Below are 18,684 nucleotides of genomic sequence, written 5' to 3'. Positions count from 1 at the left end.
TGTGTGTGTGTGTGTGTGTGTGTGTGTGTGTGTGTGTGCATGCATGCTGGTACTGGAGCTTGAACTCAGGGCCTCACCTTCTTGCTTGGCTTTTTCACTCAAGCCTGGTGCTCCACCACTTGAGCCACACCTTCCACTTCCAGCTTTTTGCTGCTTTGTTGGAAATGTTTCCTGGACTTTTTTTGCCTGGACTGGTTTCAAGCCACGATCCTCAGATTTCGGCCTCCTGAATAGCTAGGATTATAGGTGTGAGCCACTGACACCTGGCTTTGTGTGCGTGTGTGTGCGTGCACGTGCGCATGCACACGTGTACACATGTGCACATGCTCCAGTACTGGAACTTGAATTCAGAGTGTCATTAGCTTTTTTACTCAAGGATAGCACTTTACCACTTGAGCCATGACTCCATATCCAGTCTTTGGGTGATTCCTTGGAGGAAAGAGTCTCAAAGCCTCTCCTGCAGAGGGCTAGCTTTGAACCGTGAACCTCAGAGATTCCCTCAGCCTAGCAAGGATTACAAGTGTAAGCCACCATTATCTAGCTTTTTGTAAAATGCCAAGACGAGTGGGAATTCAGGGCCTTGTGATCTCGCTTGGCTTTTTCTATCATGTTGCTCTTCCACTCGAGCCACCTTCCAGTCTTTTGCTTGCTAACTAAAGAGATGGGTCTCAGTTTTGTCCTTTCTGGTTGCCTTTGGACCGTGATTCCCAGTTCTCGATCTCCTGAGCTGGAATTCCAGGCATGCACGATGCTCTGGATCCCAGGCTGCTCTGGATCCCAGGCGGGGCTGAGCAAGGGGCCCACACTGCGCACCCTTTCCCAGGTGGTCTTCCCGGACAAGCAGTGGCTGTCTCTGGAGAAACTCCCTCAGCTGGAGGCACTGCTGCCGCCCCGGCAGAAGGTGCGGGTCACGGAGGACATGGACCAGGTGGAGCTGAAGGAGTTCAACCCCAGCGAGCAGAACTGGCGGCAGCACCGCGAGGCCTACGAGGAGGACGACGACGGGCCGCGGGCGGGCGTCCAGTGCCAGACGGCCTGACGGCCGCGCTGCGTGAATGTAACATCGGCACAATGAAAATGGCATGGCTTTCGTGGCCTCCTGTGTTGGGGTGTCCTGTGTATGTGTTCAGCATCCCCCCCCCATTGCTGTGTCCTTTTTTTAGGGGGGTTCTTTTGTTTCTCTTCATAGCTTGATTTCTATTTAAATGTCTTAATTACAAATCACTTGTCATCTGCAGATGGAGTCTTGTTGTTGTTTGGTTGGTGGGGCTTGAACTCAGGACTGGGGTGCTGCTAGTGCTCTACAACTTTGAGCCACACTGCCACTTCGATTTCCTGGTGGTTTATTGGTGATGTCTCATGGACTTTCCTGCCTGTTCTGGCAGATCTCAGCCTCCCAAGTAGCTGGGATTACAGGGGTGAGCACTAGCACCCGGCCTGGGCTGTTCTTTTACCACTTTTCAGGACCTTTCTTGGACACTGTTGCTTCTGAATGGCTGGTAGCTTCCGTCCCCTGGCAGGGCTGCTCAAGGCCACAGTGTGCAATCTCTGCCTTCTAGAAGAATCTTCTAAGGAGCAAAAGCACGAGTGGATCCTGGATCCTGCCTGCCCGGGTCACACCCAGGGGGCTGCACTCCTGCTCTGCAGAGCTAAACCTACTTCCTACTGTGCTGTCCCTGCCCTGAGTGGTTGGGCTGGGGTGTGTCTGAGCACTTGGAAGTTTGCTGAACGCCCCAAGCCTGGTGTTTTAGGTGCTGTACTGAGACGCCATCTGTGCCCACCCCACAGGCTTCTGTAGACAGCCCTGGCAGGCACTTCCGCCTCCCTGTCCCCAGCGGCAAGGCCAGGGACAGCACTGGTGGACCCATGGCTCAGGCCGGCTCCTCTGATGACCCGTGGGTCCCTGCATGTCCTCTCTGGTTCAGATCATTCCTGGAGGCAGAACCTGGCCCGGCCATGTCCAAGAGCCTCCTGCCTAGGGGCCGGTGCTGCCCCGCGAGTCTCGAGTTGAGTGACCAGGGCCTCTCTGGAGGACAGCGGCTGTGACTGCACCCTGGGTGGGCAGGCGGGACTCTGGTTTTGTCCCTCCACTTCCAGCCCTTAATTCAGCCTTCCTTTCCCACAATGAAGACCGTAGCAGCTCTGGGCTGGAAGCTTCGGTCGTCCACTCTTACTGGATTCTGTGAACCTGAGCCCCGCCCTCTGAGGACCCAAGGGCAGACGTGGTGCCACAGCACACCGGCCACCAGCAGTCTGGGGATCTGGGTCCAAAAGAGCACCTGTGTCCCTGTGTCTGCTTTGCTCATTGAATTAGTGCTGTTGGTCATAGGGCTTGAACCTGGGCCTGGGCGCTGTCCCAGAGCTCTTTAGCTCGAGGCTAGTGCCCTACCAACTTGAACCATGGCTCCACTTCTGGCTTTTTGGTGGTTAATGAGAAATAAGTTTCAAGGACTTTGCTGCATAGGCTGGCTTTGAACCATGATCCTCGGATCTCAACCTCTGGAGTTGCCAGGATTACAGGCCTGAGTCACCAGCGGTGCCCAGCATTCAAAAATAATCGATTCCAACTAATGAGCTTGTGAGCAGACCACTGGTGCTGGAGTTCTGATTAGTCATTGCGTTAACTCAGCTCTCCCCCCCCCCACGGGGGCGTGGCTTCCCTTGCTCTTCCCCGCCCACCATATCACTGTAAAATCAAACTCAACTGCTAGGAGACAGTGGCTCCGCTTCTTGTTTCCTGTTGACACTGTGGCTTGAACTCAGGGCCCAGGCATTCTGTCCTTTAGCATTTTCCCTCAAGGCTAACCTTCTACCACTTGGACCACAGCTCCACATCTAGCTTTTTGCTGGTTCACTGGAGATAAGAGTCTCAAGGCCTTTCTTGCCCCAGGCTGACCTGGAACTTTGATCCTCAGATCTCAGCCTTCTGAGTAGCTGGGATGACAGGTGTGAGCCACCAGCACCCAGCTAAGTACTTCACAACCCCACTCAAGACGTGGCAGCCCATGTGCAAACTCACAGCAGTGCATGCTGGGAGCTGGGGCTCCATTTTGAAGCTGGAAGTTCTTGAAGTGCCTGGACCTCTATCTCGTAGCCAGCACCTTAGTTCTTCAGGGATCAGGCAAAGACACACACATGCACACACACACATACATACACAAGCAAAGAGATGCACACGTGTGCGTGCGCACACATATGCATTAATGCTTTGTGTTAAAAGTATGAACAGCATTTCCAATAAAACAGGAACATGTTTATACTGTATGTACAAAAGTCTTCTCTACACGGATTCTGCGTTTCTTCACGGCTTGCCTTGGGGAGCGAGGCATGTGTGCTGGCCCCAGCTCCAGGCTCAGGTTGGACAGTCGTAGATGTGAATTTCCTGGTCGTCGCCCACAGACACAATTTTTGAGCCATTGCCATTGTATTTCACTCCCCAGACCTGGAGATTTTTTTAAAAAAAAGAAAAGAAAAAGTTGTTCTAAGGCCTTGATTTTTGTGCCAGTACTGGGACTTGAACTCAGGGCCTGAGCGCTGTCCCTGAGCTGCTTTTGCTCAAGGATGATACTGTATCATTTGATCCACACCTCCACTTCTCAGCTTTTTGCTGGTTTGCTGGAGCCTCTAAGAGTCTCTCACTTTCCTGCCCAAGCTGGCTTTGAACTAGGATCCTCAGATGCCAGACTGCTGAGTAGCTAGGGTTACTGGCGTGAGCACCAGCACTCGGCTAGGCTAGAAGCGACCTTAATGCTGCGGTGGGGTTTGGCCAGTCCTGGCCCTGATCCTGGCTCCCGGCCGCTGCATAGCAAGGCAGCATCAGGCTCCGGCAGGACCAGCTGTGTCACAATCTCTTTTTACTGGGTTGCTAGATGCCCTTGAACTTGCAATCTGCCTGCGTCGCCTATGTGTTCGGATTATAGGCATGCATGCCAGGCCTGGCCCAGAATTCCCCAAGGATTCCTATCCATACCGAAGATGAAGAAACACACCATCGAAACACCTTTAGCATTTCATCTTCAGCTTGGTGGTGATAAACAGCCTCCTTTTAAAGATGGACCTGGCTGGGGATGTGGTTCAACTGGTAGAGCACCTGCCTACCAAGTATGAGGCCTTGAGTTCAAACTCCAGTACCAACCAACCAACCAATAACACCTTTGAAGAGAGGCTGGAAATATGGCTTAATGGTAGAGTGCTTGCCTAGCATGCACGAAGCCCCTCAGTACCACATAAATAGAAAAAGGCTGGAAGTGGTGCTGTGGCTCAATTGGTTGAGTGCTAACCTTGAGCAAAAGAAGCTCCAGGACAGTCCCCAGGACCTGAGTTCAAGCTTCAGGACTGGCAAACCAAAACAAAAACAAAAAACCCCAAAAAACTCCAAAGATGAAAATGAAAGTGTTATCACTAAAGGCAAACAACCTGTTAAGAATTTCCATCGGGTATTACACAAGAAAAAAAAAAAAAAGAAAAAGCCATGCACTGGTGGCTTATGCCTGTAATCCTAGCTATGCTTAGGAGGCTGACATGTGGGGATCAGGGTTTGAAGCCAGCCTGGGCAGAAAAGTCTGTGAGACTCTTACCTCCAATATAACTATTCAGAAAAAGCTGGAAGTGGCACTGTGCCTCAAGTGGTAAGCACAAGCCTTGAGCACAAAGCTCAGGGATGGTGCCGAAGCCTTGAATTCAAGCCCCAGGCCCCGCAAAATATTTTTTTCTGTGTTTTTGTACCAGTGCTGGGGCTTGTACTCAGAGCCTTGGTCCTATTCCCTTTTTCTACTCAAGACTGGGCACTGCACCACTTGAGCCACACCTCCACTTCTGGCTTTTTGCTGGTTAATGGGAGGTAAGAGTCTCAGACTTTCCTGCCTAGACTGGCTTCAAACTGGGATCCTCACATCTCAGCCTCCTGGTGTTGAGTCTGGCTGCGGCTCCCACTACAGCTCACTAAGGGTTCAGCCACCATGGCTGCTGAAGAGGAAGAAGAAGAAAGAAGGTCCTTCCAGGGCCACTGTGGACAGAGGCACCCAGAGGGGGGACACATGTGAGGGAGTGCCGTGGGCTTGCTGTGGAGGGCCCTGGGCAAACCGACCCTGCAGAGCCCCCACAGCACTGGCCAGGGCGTCTAACCCAACGCTGGGAGAAGCATCCTAAGACTGGGACCCTACCTGATCCTGGTGGTCAAAGAAGGTGTGGACGCACGTCCTGGTCCCCACGTCCCACACCTTCACGCTCTTGTCTGAGGAGCTGTTGTGAAAGATCGTCTGTGTCAGCAACAGCCCCTCTCCCAGCCCCTGGGCACGCCTCTCCCCACCCCCACAGCGTCTGTGCGGGACAGACCCCTGCACACAGCCCCCCGCGCCCCCCACCCGCCCCACAGCACCTGTGCGGGACAGACCCCTGCGCACAGCCCCCCCCCCCCAGCATGAGGATCCAGAGTGCCAGGGCTCCGAGGGGGAGCCACACATCGTTAGCGCCAGAACTACTGAGGCTAGTTTGTAAGCAAGTCTACAAAGAGTTTCATGGTTCAAAAGATCGCATCTCTGTAGTAGCTAAGAACACCTTTATTAACTAAAATCTTTTAAAACTAAGGAAGGTAACTTGAATTTTAAAGAAGGTTTTAGGTAGCTGGTGCCTCAGATCACTTTTACCTTCCAGGTGTGCTGTGTAATTTCACACCCGGGTCTGCTGAGTAGCTCAGGCTGATAGGAACTGGCTCTGTAGCCCAAGCTGATCTGAGCTTGCTTGTGATCCCTCAGTTTCCACCTCTCAAGTGCCGAGATTATAGGAGTGTGCTACTATGCCCAGCTCTCCCAAACATTTCAGACTGTACTATGAAAGTCAAAGTACCTGGAGACGAAGTGAGTGTCGTCGGGGCAGAAGGCGACGTTGAGCACCCAGGAGGCATGGCCGCTTAGGGTGCCAGCCAGGTTGGCATGTTGCCTGCCACAGGAAAGGTTCAAAAGCAGTGACAGGCCGCTCTGGGGCATGACAGCTGGGGTGGAAGGGGCCCCTCCCAGCTGATGACATCTGCTGTGTTTCCATCCACACCAAACAGCCCCTTCCAGTCAGGTGTGGACACCAGGAACAAGATCCCAGACAAACAGCGTGGGAGCAAGCACAGACTGCGCGCTGTGCACAGAGGCGCGGCTGGCCGAGAGGTTGGGCGGCAGGCGGCAGGCCCACGTGCTGCACTGCACCCACACCACAGTCCCCACAGGCCGGGGCTGGGGACACCACGTGGCTGAGAGGCACAGCTGAAACCTAGCCAGGAATACGCTGTGACTAAACTCTACAGCCATTTGCATTTGGGATTTTGGGTTTTTTCTGGTGCTGGTCCTGAGGCTTGAACTCAGGACCTGGGCACTGTCCCTGGCTGGTGGGGGGTGGGTGGGGAGTGTTGGGGGGGTGAGGGGAGGGGGACAGGAGGGCGTGCTCCCTAGGGCTCCGGTGGACAGCAACTCACACATCATAGATCTTAATGTAGCCATCGTCGGAGGCGGTGACCAGGAGCTGGGAGTCAGGGGAGAAGGTCAAGGAGCGGATGGGCATGGCATGGCCTGAAATGCATGATGGGAAGTATACCATTACCCAGGCTGGTCACAACCACCCCATAGCAAGGCACCGAGCTGCAAACACCCTGGTGATTCAGTGGGAGGAGTACTGGCTGGTCCTTCCTCCTCATGGCCTAGAAACACCTGCACAAACCAGAGCCTTAGCTTCTCACACAGGCGTAGCCTCTACACACACTACCTTGAAACAATTCTGGGCATGGTGGCTCACACCTGTAACCCTAGCTTCTCAGGAGGCTAGATCTGAGGATCATGGTTTGAAGCCAGCCTGGGCAGAAAAGTCTGTGAAACTCTTATCCCCAATAAACTACTCAAAAAAACCAAACATGCCACTGTAGTTCAAGTGGTAGAGCGCCAATCTTGAGTGAAAAAGCAAAGGGACAGTGACTAGGCCCTGAGTTCAAGCTTCAGGACCAACACAAACAAAGCTGTCTTTCAATCACAAAGTACTGCAGAACCAAAACCAACAGAAATGAGACATTCACATGGCTGGGTATATTAATAAATAATTTTTAGAAAAGCTAATTCACTACAATGAGCATTTAGCACTTAAAATAAGTTAAACCAGTAAGAAGAGTCATTTTTGAGTCATTTCGGTCTCCAACTCAAAAGAGCAGTTTGCAAATCTAATACTCATTTGCATTTAACAGTTCCTCCATCCCACCTCCCCCATCCCCTACACCAGGGCCTCTTGATCTAACTTTTCACTCAGGATTGGCTCTCTATCACTTGAGACACTCTTCTACTTCTGGTTTTCTGGTGGTTTATTGGACTTGAACTCGAGGCCTGGGCATTGTTCCTGAGCTCTTCAGCACAAGGCTAGCACTCCACCACTTAAGCCACAGCACCAGTTCTAGTTTTCTGGTGGTTCATTGTAGATAAGAGTCTCACAGACTTTCCTGCCTGGGCTGGCTTTGAACCACTCAGATCTCAGCCTCCTGAGTAGCTGGGATGACAGGTGTGAGCCACTGGCACCTAGCTTAAGAGCATTTTAAGGAAAGAATGAGCCTTCCTTTGGGATCAGATTGCCCAATTTGCACAAAGTGAAGCTGAGAAGCTCTACCTTCCAGTGTGTGAAGAAGTTTTCCAGTTGCAATATCAAAGATATTGATGATTCCGTCAATGGCTCCGCTGGCCAGGTACTTCCCGTCGGGGCTCTGTTGAGAGAGCACAGAAGTGAGAGAGTGCTGGGGCTCGGGGAGCCCCTCTGCTTCGGGCAACAAGCGTTCTCTAGGTTACGCGGTTCGCTGGCTGCAGGCCACACACAGCCACGCCACAGCCTGACGAGCCCCGCAGGGACACGGGCCAGGGACGGCGACAAGCTGGAGGAGTGAACTCACAGTTCAGGAAAGAGAGCCAGGTTTCCTTACATATGCAATGCTAAGAATGAATTTTCCTCGTGTGTCCAAAGAATATTCTTTCTTCCCACTCTCCACACCAAAGATGTTCACTTTCCCTACGTGAGTGCCTGTGGCCAGATACTGGGAGTCAGGAGAAAAGGCCAAAGTCCAGGCGTCCACTGGAGAGAAAAGAGGAGGAAAGAAAATCACAGTAAGAACAGAGGCAACCTCAAGTTCAAGAACCGTGTGTGTCTCACCAGATGACGCAGTGTGAATTGAGAGACGGGGTCTGAGCCAGGAGACCACGTTGTGAAGATGCTAAATCTTTACCATGATTTTTTAATTCAAGGACTTCTTAAAAAAAAAATTTTTTTTTTAAAAAGCCAGGCGCCAGTGTATTTGTGTAAAGTTTTTATTTCATATTCCATACACTACAGTTGTTATCACTAATCCCCCGTTTTGCTGACTTTAAAGTTACATCATCAAAAATCTTGCTTCCTTAAGACACAGGGAGTTATTGAGCATCTCAAGCTTTTCCTTTTCCTTTTTAATGATGTCTGCACTATCAGACTATTCTAGTGTTCTCTCTTTTGTTTGGCATATAATCATGCACAACCTTTTTATTTCTTTGAGGTGGGAGTATATTTTTATTTCCTAAATGCCATACTATAAAGATCAAATTTGGGGCTGGGAAGGTGGCTCAGTGGTAGAGCGCTTGCCTTGCATGCATGAGGCCCTGGGTTCCATTCCTTAGCACCACATAAGCAAAAAAAGAAAAAAGCCGGAGTGGCGCTGTGGCTCAAGTGGTAGAGCGCTAGCCTTGAGCTGAAAAGCTGAGGGACAGCGCCCAGGCCCAGAGTTCAGGCCCCACGACTGGACCCAAAAAAATAAAAAAATAAAAAAAATCATTAAAATGTTTGCAGTGTTGGGGGGACGAGGGGGAGGATGGGAAGGGATGGGAAGGGGAAACAAAGGAGGAGGCTACAATGCTTGATAAGAAATGTACTCATTATCTTGCCCGTGTAGTTGTAACCCCTCTGTACAGTATTTTCACAATAAAAAAATAAAAATATAAAAAAAAGTTTACACTGTAAAATAAATATTTAAAGCCAGGCACCAGTGACTCACCAGTCATCCTAGGTACTTGGGAGGCTGAGCTCTGAGGACTGAGGTTTGAAGCCAACCTGGGTAAGTAAGTCCCTGAGACTCTTTTTTTTTGGTCCGGTCGTGGGGCCTGAACTCTGGGCCTGAGCACTGTCCCTCAGCTCTTCAGCTCAAGGCTAGCGCTCTACCACTTGAGCCAAAGCACCACTTCCGGTTTTTTTCTTTTTGCTTATGTGGTGCTGAGGAATCGAACCCAGGGCCTCAGGCTTACAAGGCAAGCGCTCTACCACTGAGCCACCTTCCCAGCCCCGTCCCTGAGACTCTTATCTTCTAAGAACTACCAGAAAACCAGAAGTGGTGCTGTAGCTCAAAGTGGAAGCACATGAGCACTGAACAAGATGAGCTCAGGAACAGTGCCCAGGTCTTGAGTTCAAATTAGGGGGTCTGGGAAGGTAGCTCAGTGGTAGAGTGCTTGCCTTGCATGCATGAGGCCCTGGGTTCGATTCCTCAGCACCACATAAGCAGAAAAAGCAAGAAGTGGTGCCGTGGCTCAAGTGGTAGAGCACTAACCTTGAGCTGAAGAGCTGAGGGACAGCGCCCAGGCCCAGAGTTCAGGTCCCACAATTGACCAAAATAAAATAAATTAATAAATAAAGTTAGAATAAAACAAAAGCAAAAAAGGCTCTGGGAGTGTAGTACAGGCCTGGCAAGTGCAAGATTCTGAGCTCAAATCCCCAGTAATGTCAAAAGTAAAGAAAATGTCTCCAGGAGCTGGTGGCTCACACCTGTCATCCTAGCTACTCAGGAGGCTGAGATCTGAGGATTGCAGTTCAAAGCCAGCCCAGGCAGGGGAGTCTCTAATTAACCACCAGAAAGCCAGAAGTGGCGCTGTGGCTCAAGTGGTAGAGCGCTAGCCTTGAGCTGAAGAGCTGAGGGACAGCACCCAGGCCCAGAGTTCAGGCCCCGTAAAAAAAAAAGAAAGAAAATGTCGTGCCACGACACACTGGAATTACCATTCATACGCTAGAAATTGCCATGAGGGCAAGCATGGGCACACACACAAGCCACAGTGAGCTGACTGGGCAGGAGGGAATGCCACTCCACAATGTGTGAAGCATTCACTCAGAATGGCACACTCGGAGGGCCAGCGGCCCATCCAAATTGTCTACAATTCCAAAATCCCAAAAACTCCCAATTCTTTTCTGAATGGTCACGCCAAAACTCCCTCGGAAGCAAAACGTCATGTTCCGCCATCTCTCGACAGGATGACTCTCCACTACAGAGCGCCTGTGTTTAATACGGGAGCTCTTCCCGGCCATGAAGGCAGCTGAGAATGCGACCATGTCTGAGCTGTGCTGACCCTGCTCCCCCAGGGATTGGGGGCCCATTGCCCCCACACTCACCAGGCCCCGCGTCTATAGATTTGATCTGCTTGCCATTCTCCAAGTCCCAGAGGCGGATGTGCGCGTCCAGGGAGCTGGAGGCTGCGATGGGCAGCGTGTGGCTGATGTCTACGGATACCACACCCAGCTGGTGACCCTCCAGGCTCCACTGCAGGTCCAGCCGCTCGTCCTGCCTGCCATGGGGGACGCAGAACATGAACTCGTAAACATGCACACCTTGTAGCTAGCAACAGGTATTCTGTGTCCTCGGGGCTGTGCATCCACCAAATACAGCCAGGTTTGGGGTTTTGTTTTCTTTTGTTTTTAATAGTGCTTTGAAGCCGGGGACGGGTGGCTCACACCTGTAATCCTAGCTACTCAGAAGGGCTGAGATCTGAGGATCACAGTTCAAAGCCAGCCCCAGCAGGAAAGTTCATGAGACTCACCTCCAATTAACCACCAGAAAACTGGAAGTGTTGTGGTGGCTCAAGTGGTAGAGTGCTCACCTTGAGCTGAAGAGCTCAGGGTCAGTGCCCAGGCCCAGAGTTCAAGCCCCACAACTGACAAAAATAAATAACTAGGTCTTTGATCTGGCTAGCAGGCAAAGAGAGAGGGGGGAGGGTGGCGGGGAGAGAAACCCAAGCTGTTGTTCTCAACTACCACACTGCAACAGGTTTTTTTTTTTGGCCAGGAAAAGTTATTATTTCCCCAGTAGCAACTTGGGAGCACAGAAAGCAAACCCTTCAACCCCATCTGGGTGCCAGTGTCCATATCTATAATCCTAGCTATGCAAGAGGCTGAGATCTGAGGATCACTGTTCAAAGCCAGCCTAGGCAAGTAAATCTTTGCTACTTATATCCAGCTAACCAGCAAAAAGCCAGAAGTAGGCTGGATGCCAATGGCTCATGCTTGTTATCCTATCTACTCAGGAGGCTGAGACCTGAGGATTGTAGCTCAAAGCCAGCCTGGGTAGGAAAGTCCGTTGACACTCGATCTCCAATGAACCACCAGAAAACCAAAGTGGAGGTGTGACTCAAAGTGGTCTGGTGCTAGCCTTGAGCAAAAGAGCTCAGGCATAGTGTAAAAGCCCAAGCTCAAGCCCCAGAACACACACACACACACACACACACACACACACACTCTCTCTCTCTCTCTCTCTCTCTCTCTCTCTCTCTCTCTCCCCAATCTTCCAAGGCTGTGTGTCGGGGAGAGGCTCACCATTTCCAGACCTTCACCAGGTCATCCAGCGACCCTGTGACCACAGTTTCTAAGTTGTCCTTCTTGTTTGTCCCCCAGGCAACGGACCAAATGGCGTCATCATGGGCTGGAATGGAGACGGCTTCACTTACGAGCTCCCCCTACAATCAGCACTGTGCATGCTGCGCGAAGCTGAACCCCTGCCCGCAGTGGAGTAGCTGATGTTCACACCTGTCTCCCCGCTCTCCTCTTTCCTACGGAGCACTGGCTGGAGTGGGGGCTTCTCAAGGAGCCACTTGCCCCATGACACAAGCCCACCTGGTGTGGAAGCCCAACCAGAAGCCAGCCAGGTCTCCAGTGGGGAGGCCAGATCTGAACCTGACAGGAGACAGAGCATGGGAGACCCCTGTAAACAGCGCAGATGTAAACACAGGTGCATTCCCATCTAGGGAAAAGGTTCAAGGCCAATCTAAGTGACACAGTAAAACTCTGCTTTAAAAATCTAAGGGCTGGGCTGGGAAGGGGGCTCAGTGGTAGAGCGCTTGCCTTACATGCCTGAGGCCCTGGATTCGATTCCTCAGCACCACATAAGCAAAAAGAAAAAAGGTGGAAGTGGTGCCGTGGCTCAAGTGGTAGAGCGCTAGCCTTGAGCTGAAGAGCTGAGGGACAGCGCCCAGGCCCAGAGTTCAGGCTCCACGACTGGACCCAAAATAAATAAATAAATAAAAATAAAAATCTAAGGGCTTAAAAAAAGAATCTAAGGGCTTAGCTGGTGGTTCACACCTGTAATCCTAGCTACTAGGGAGGCCGAGATCTGAGGGCTGTGGTTGGAAGCCAGCACAGGCAAGAAAGTCTGTGAGATTCTTATCTCCAATTTACTACAAAAAGCTGAGTGGAGCTGTGGCTCAAGTGGCACAGTGCTAACCTTGAGCACAAAAGCTCAGAGACAGAGCCCAGGCTCAGTTCAAGCTCCACAACTGGCAGGAAAAAAAAAAATCCAAGGAGCCAGGCACTGGAGCCTCACGCCTTCAATATTAGCTACTCAGGAGGCTGAGATCTGAGGATTGCGGTTCAAAGCCAGTCAGGGCAGGAAGGTCCCTGAGACTCTTATCTCCAATAAACTACCACAAAACTGGAAGTGGTGCTGTGGCTCAAGTGCTAGAGCACTCGCCTTGAGCTGAAGAGCTCAGGGACAGCACCCAGACCCTGAGTTCAAGCCCCATGACCAACCAAAAAAAAATCCAAGGGCTGAAAGCATGGTTCAGTGGTAGAGCACCTGCCTGACAATTGAGAGGCCCTGTGTTCAAGCTCTACTGCTGCCAGGAGAAAATGAAACAAAGGCTGGAGATGAGCTCCCTGGAGGATGTGCCTGGCATGCTTGGGTGGCGGGATTGGGGGAGAGGGGAATAGGTCACCTCACTTCATGAGCAGATACTGGAGGCTTAGAGAAGGCCAGCAGCTCATCCAAACGCACAGAGTTAAGAAGATGGGGATGCAAACCCAGCACACTTCACACTGTGAGGGTGCAGGGCTGGTGTGGCTATGTAAGCGTGGACAAAAAGGAGCTGGCACAGTGACTCACACCTGCATCTCCAGCCACTCACAGGAGGTAGAAACAGGGGATTTCAGTTTAAAGCCAGCCCTAGCATAAAGTTAGTGAAGTCCCCATGGCTCAGCTGCACAGGGGGAATTAAATAGGAGGAATTCAGTGTAGGCCATCTGTTCAAGCCTCAGGACCAGCGCATACACACCCCCAAAAAGCCAATAGGTGTGACTCAAGTGGTAAAGGCCAGCGGAGCAAGCAAGTCACAAGCCACTTTCCTCCAAAGCGAAAGGAGGTTTTGGAGGGGCCAAAGCAGCTTAGGAGACCCCATTTTTTCCAAAACGGAAGGTTTCCACACAGGCAGCCTCCTTACCTTGCTCCTGTTTGAAGAGAATACTGTACTGGAAAAGAACAGAGGCCATAGTAAGTTGGCGTCGCCCTGGTGCATGCCCAGTGGATAGTCACAAAGTGTTAGCCACTCCCCCTGCGACAGCCCTGACCATTCTGCAAGTTCCCGGATCCCTATTCCTGATCATGCAAGATTTGTCATATTAAAAAAAGAACAACCAATTCTTGCCAAGACACGGTGGCTCACGCTTGTCATCCCAGCGGCTCAGGAGGCTGCCATGTGAGAACTGCAGTTTGAAGCAGGCCGGGTCAGAAAAGTCCATGACTCTTATTTCCAATTAACCACCGAAAAGCCAGAATTTGAGCTATGGCTCAAGTGGTAGAGCACCAAGCTAAGGGACAATGCCCAGGCCCTGAGTTCAAGCGTATGTGTGCACATGCGTGTGTGAGCGCACTCAGAGTAATTTGTGTGTGTGTTGGTTCTGGGGCTAGAACTCCTAGCCTGGGTGCTATCTCTGAGTTTTTGTGCTCAAGGCTAGCCCTTTATCATTTGAGCCACAGCTCTACTTCCAACTTTTTTTTGTATTTTTAGTGGAGATAAGAGTCTCACAGACTTTGTTGCCTGGGCTGGCTTTGAACCATGATCCTGAGATCTCAGCCTCAAGTAGCTGACAGTTGTGAGCCACCAATGCCTGGCCCTGAGTGTACCGCTTTTACTAGTGCTGCTTCTAGAATACCAGGTGCCCTGGGTCCCTGCTCTTTAGGAAGAATCTGGATGCTCAATTCTAGACCCCAACCAAACACATCCTATTGGGCTTGAACTTGGCTGGACACAAGTGATGTTCTTCCCCTCCACACGGACCTTACCTGGGTGGTCATTTCCTTAATCAGGGACAACAGGCTCAAGGCCAGACGGCTCTGTGGGGGCAAGGGCAGAATTTTAGTGAGGGTAAGGGCATCAGCAGGATACCCTGTGGTTCATGAAGACAGAGTTCTTCTGAAACCTCACTGGGGATCGGTACCTGGGAAGTCTCTTCCCAAGCTCTGCCAGGAACAGTGGTATTTGTTCCTCCAGGGACTCAACCAACACCTGCCACCTTCCTAGATTCTCCCCAAGCCTTGCTGCAGAAAGTGGCCAGTGTTGCCCTCTGCTGTTCAGACAGACAAAAAGCATAGGTCCTTCTCATGAAGTATTCTTACTCCAGCTTGAGGTAATCCAATAGCAAAGTTCTTAAGAGTCCACACAGATGTCTCCTCCAAAGCAGCCTGAAAAAGTTCAGAAGGATGGAACGAGGGACAGGACTGGAGACACAAGTTTCTCAAAGTCCACAAATCAAGGATCCAGCTTAACCAAACATAGACTTAAAGCCAGGAGCTGGTGGCTTGTGCCTGTCATCCCAGCTACTCGGGAGACTGAGATCTGAGGATCATGCTTCAAAGCCAGCCCGGGCAATAAAGTCCATGAGACTCTTATCTGCAGCGAACCACCAAAAAGCCGGAAGTGGAGCTATGGCTCAAAGTGGTAGAGTGCTCGCCTTGAGCTGAAGAGCTCAGGGACAGTGCCCAGGCCCTAAATTCAAGCCCCAGTACCAGCACATACACGGGCCAGCGGGCTAGAGGTGTGACTCAAGTGGTAGAGACAGTGGAGAAAGCAAGCCGGCCACTTTCCTGTTAAACAAAGGGAGGCTTGGAAAAGCCAAGGAACTTAGGAGACCCCAGGCTTAGTCTTGACACCCGCAGGTGGACACAGCTATAGTCCAGGTTGCTTCCTGGCAGGTAATGTCAGAGCTACGAGACCCCCAGAGGCCTCCTCTTCTTTTTGCCATCTTCTCTCCGGATTTCCCCTCCTGTCTCCAGGCGGCTCGCGGCTCCCGTCTCAACGTTTCCCGACAACCCCACGGGCGCCGGTGTCGCTGTCCGCGGTTCGTCCACGCCCGCCGGTGCGGGGTGAGCTACCCAGGGTCGTGACCCCAGCCCGCAGCCCGGGGCCTGCAGGAGGCCCCCCCCGCCCGCCTCCACCCTCCCGGGGAACCCCGGACCCCGCCGGTGAACCGGGCCCAGCGTGGGGGACGGAAGCCCCCGCGGGGCCCGCGGCCTGGCGCAACCTCGAGTCCGTGTGCCTAAGAACGACCCTCCGGCTCCTCCCGCGCCCTCAGCCCCGGCCCCGGCCCTCAGGGCCCCCAACGACCGAGCCGCTCCCCCGCCAAAGCCCGCGCGCCCCAACTCACCCCACGCACGGCCCGGCCACCCCGGCGACGTCAGGCTCTGTGCGACCCGGACGCGCGGTAATGAGGTAAGAAGGGGGCGGGGCCTCCGGGGGCGGGGCCGCCAGGGTCCCGGCGCGCGCTGCAGCGCCTCCTGCCGTCCTTACACCGTGCAGGAGGCGTGGCCTGAGGGGAGATGGGCGTGGCTAGTGGAAGACACGCCCCCTCCAGGGGCGAGGCCTCTGGGAACCTTCTCTCCTGATGAAGATCCAGAGAATTTCGTTTATTCGAGTCTAAAGTTATTTAATTAATTAACTTAATTAATTCTTTTGGTTGGTCGTGGGGATGTGAACTCTGGGCCAGGACGCTGTCCCTGAGCTCTTCAGGTCAATGCGGGTGCTCTACCATTTGAGCCACGGCGCCACTTCCCGTTTTCAGGTGGTTAATTGGAGAGCAGAGTCTCACGGAGTTTCTGCCCGGGCTGGCTTTGAACTGCAATCCTCAGATCTCAGCCTCCTGATTAGGATGACCGGCGTGAGCCACCCGCCCCCCAGCCAGGATCTTTTTATTAGCCAGTTCTGATGATGTATTGCTGCTTGGCCTAGGTGGATTTCTACTATAATCTAACTAAAGCTGACTTTTAGGGACAACGTACCCATAAACCAGAGCTTCCCCTTCACATCTGGGCTGGATTTAAGACGGATGGCAGAGTGACCCTCTCTGAGTTTAGTATAATTCCATCTTGCAGGCCCAGTGGCATATACCCCAGGACCATAGCAGTGGATAATTTCCATGATGATATCGGAGAAAAATAAATCATAAAAGAGCAAAAAAGAAATGGTGCTCAAATTCCTGGAAAAACCTCTACCCATTCCTAGAAAATAATATATGAATATTGTTCTGCTTTATGAAGCCTGTTTCTCTCCTTAATTTCTATAACACTACATCATTAACTTCCCAGTCCCAACTGCTTAAGTTGTTTGTGAGTCTATCTCTCATTTCTGTTTGTGGTAAAAACTAAAAACTTCCTTTGCTACACAATCAACACTCTTGGTCTTGTTTTTGGCTCTATAATTCCAAGAGGGGGAAAAGACTCTGGAACTCTGGCCAGATTCCAGCTTGCCTGAAATTCTTTATTTTTATTTTTTTGTTGGTTGTGGGGCTTTGAACTCGGGCTGAGCGCTGTCCCTCAGCTCTTCAGCTCAAGGCTAGCAATTTACCACTTGAGTCACAGCACCACTTCTGGTTTTCTTAGTGGTTTATTGGAAATAAAAGTCTCATGGACTTTTCCTGCTCCAACTGAGATCCCAGCCTCCTGAGTAGCTAGTATTACAGGCGTGAGCCACAAGCGTCCAACTTGCCTGTAATTCTGACTGCTCAGGGGGATGAAATCTGAGGATTGAGGTTCAAAGCTAGCCTAAGCAGGAAAGTTCATGAAACTCTAATCTCCAAAAAAGCTAGCAAAAAGCTAGAAGTGGAGATGTGGCTCAAAAGGTAGAGCACAATCCTTGAATGAAAAAGCAAAAAAGACAGTGTCCAGACAACATCAGGGTGTACATGTACATGGGCATACATACACACACAGTGGCAAAACTGTTAGACAATTACAAAAACAAATTTGTTGCTGGAGCCCAGTGGCTCACGCCTATAATCTTAGCCACTCAGGAGGTTGAGATCTGAGGATCACAGTTTGAAGCCAGCTGGGGCAGGAAAGTCACTAAGATTCCAGAAGTGGAGCTGGGACAGCGCCCGGGCTCTGAATTCAAGCTGCAGGATCAAAAAGAAAAGAAATGAAGGGAAGGAAAGAAGGAAGGAGAAACGAAAAGGAAGAAAAATGAAACAACTCAAAAAAATTTGAGTCAACATAAGCAGACTAAATTGTGACAATTATTATGTAGTACCTTCTAAAAATCAAGACTTCCTCCCCTCCCCTCCTAGCCCCTTCCCTTCCAAGTGTCAGTACGGGGCTTGAACTCAGGGCTTTGTGCTCTGGCTTGGTTTTTTTTCTGCTCAAGGCTGGTGCTCTACTACTTGAGCCATGCCTCCACTCTGTGATCATTTTCAGAACCCTTTATGATCAAACCTGATGTCAGAGAGCAATGCCACTTTTCTGATGCTTATCTCCCCCCCCCAGCTGACACGGCCCTCCCCTCCCTCCTCTTCTTGCTCCCTTCCTGTCCTCCCCCTCCTTCCTCCCTACTTCCTGAAGGCGACAGCCTTGAACAATGCTCCTCTCCTGTGGGTTCCTCTCTGAGCTCTCCCCAAGCCCCACCTTGAGACTGGACAGCTCAGCTGCCTTGGGGAATGTCTGGTTCTTCCTTCACTTTGAGTTCCACAGTATTAAAGGAAGTGATGAGGGACAGGAAGTCACGGGAAAGAAAGGAGGGGACCCAGGGATCAGGGCAGGACTTTTTTTTTTTGTCAATCATGGGGCTTGAACTCAGGACTTGGACACTGTCTTTGAGCCACAGCCCCACTACCGGTTTTCTGGTGGTTCAATGGAGATAAGAGTCTCCTTGGCTTTCTTGCCTGGGCGGGCTTTGTACTGTGATCCTCAGATTTCAGCCTCCTGAGTAGCTAGGATGACAGGTGTGAGCCATCAAGTGCCCAGCTAGGACTTTTTAAAAATAGGACCAGAGGCAGAAGCCTGGTTATAAATGTAAACCCAGTGGGACACAGGTACAAGGAGACCGAACTAGAGACCTTGCTGGGCCCAGAATCACAGGTCTGTCTAGGCTACACAGGCCATGACTAAGGAGCTACCAGCCAGAGGCATTACCAGTACTGACCACAAGCTGGCAGTCACCTGCCATGCATTGCTGGCATATGCCAGCCAAGGGAGGCTGGCATAGAGAGGCACCGACTTTCCTGGGGCAAACTAGTGAGGGTAGCCTGGCAAACCATCTTAGGGCCATGAGTAAAGAACCACCAAAAACCGGAAGTGGCGCTGTGGCTCCAGTGATAGAGCGCTAGCCTTGAGCTGAAGAGCTGAGGAACAGC

General features: G+C 51.5%; 2 protein-coding genes across 4 annotated transcripts in view; one reads left to right on the top strand and one right to left on the bottom strand.

The window, feature by feature from the left end:
• Nucleotides 1-1,230, top strand: part of Dnaja4 (DnaJ (Hsp40) homolog, subfamily A, member 4) — a 13,762-nt gene extending 12,532 nt beyond the window's left edge. The window contains exon 8 of the mRNA XM_013011949.1: nucleotides 824-1,230. Coding sequence (XP_012867403.1) covers nucleotides 824-1,039 — 216 coding nt within the window. The 3' untranslated portion in view covers nucleotides 1,040-1,230. The remainder of the gene's footprint in view (nucleotides 1-823) is intronic.
• Nucleotides 1,231-3,162: 1,932 nt separating this feature from the next.
• On the bottom strand, nucleotides 3,163-15,771 carry Wdr61 (WD repeat domain 61). Of its 3 annotated transcripts, none has more exons than XM_013012158.1 (11): nucleotides 15,709-15,771; nucleotides 14,348-14,398; nucleotides 13,506-13,533; nucleotides 11,611-11,716; nucleotides 10,414-10,586; nucleotides 7,937-8,085; nucleotides 7,630-7,723; nucleotides 6,461-6,554; nucleotides 5,845-5,937; nucleotides 5,163-5,241; nucleotides 3,163-3,442 (listed from the first exon to the last, which is right to left on the bottom strand). In XM_013012158.1, the coding sequence occupies exons 2-11, from the start codon at nucleotides 14,357-14,359 to the stop codon at nucleotides 3,353-3,355; spliced, it is 918 nt and encodes a 305-aa protein (XP_012867612.1). In that variant the 5' UTR covers nucleotides 14,360-14,398; nucleotides 15,709-15,771; the 3' UTR covers nucleotides 3,163-3,352. The 3 variants fall into 3 exon arrangements, with proteins under 3 accessions (XP_012867612.1, XP_012867613.1, XP_012867614.1); XM_013012159.1 differs by lacking the exon at nucleotides 15,709-15,771 and adding an exon at nucleotides 14,681-14,845; XM_013012160.1 differs by having other exon boundaries at nucleotides 3,356-3,442; nucleotides 5,845-5,989.
• Between the last annotated feature and the right edge of the window lie 2,913 nt (nucleotides 15,772-18,684).

This window comes from Dipodomys ordii, unplaced genomic scaffold (assembly GCF_000151885.1).
Source record: "Dipodomys ordii isolate 6190 unplaced genomic scaffold, Dord_2.0 Scaffold15, whole genome shotgun sequence".
NCBI classification, from domain to species: Eukaryota; Metazoa; Chordata; class Mammalia; order Rodentia; family Heteromyidae; genus Dipodomys; species Dipodomys ordii.
The sequence above is the reverse complement of the archived record's forward strand: the minus strand, read 5'-3'. Positions and strand labels throughout refer to the sequence as shown.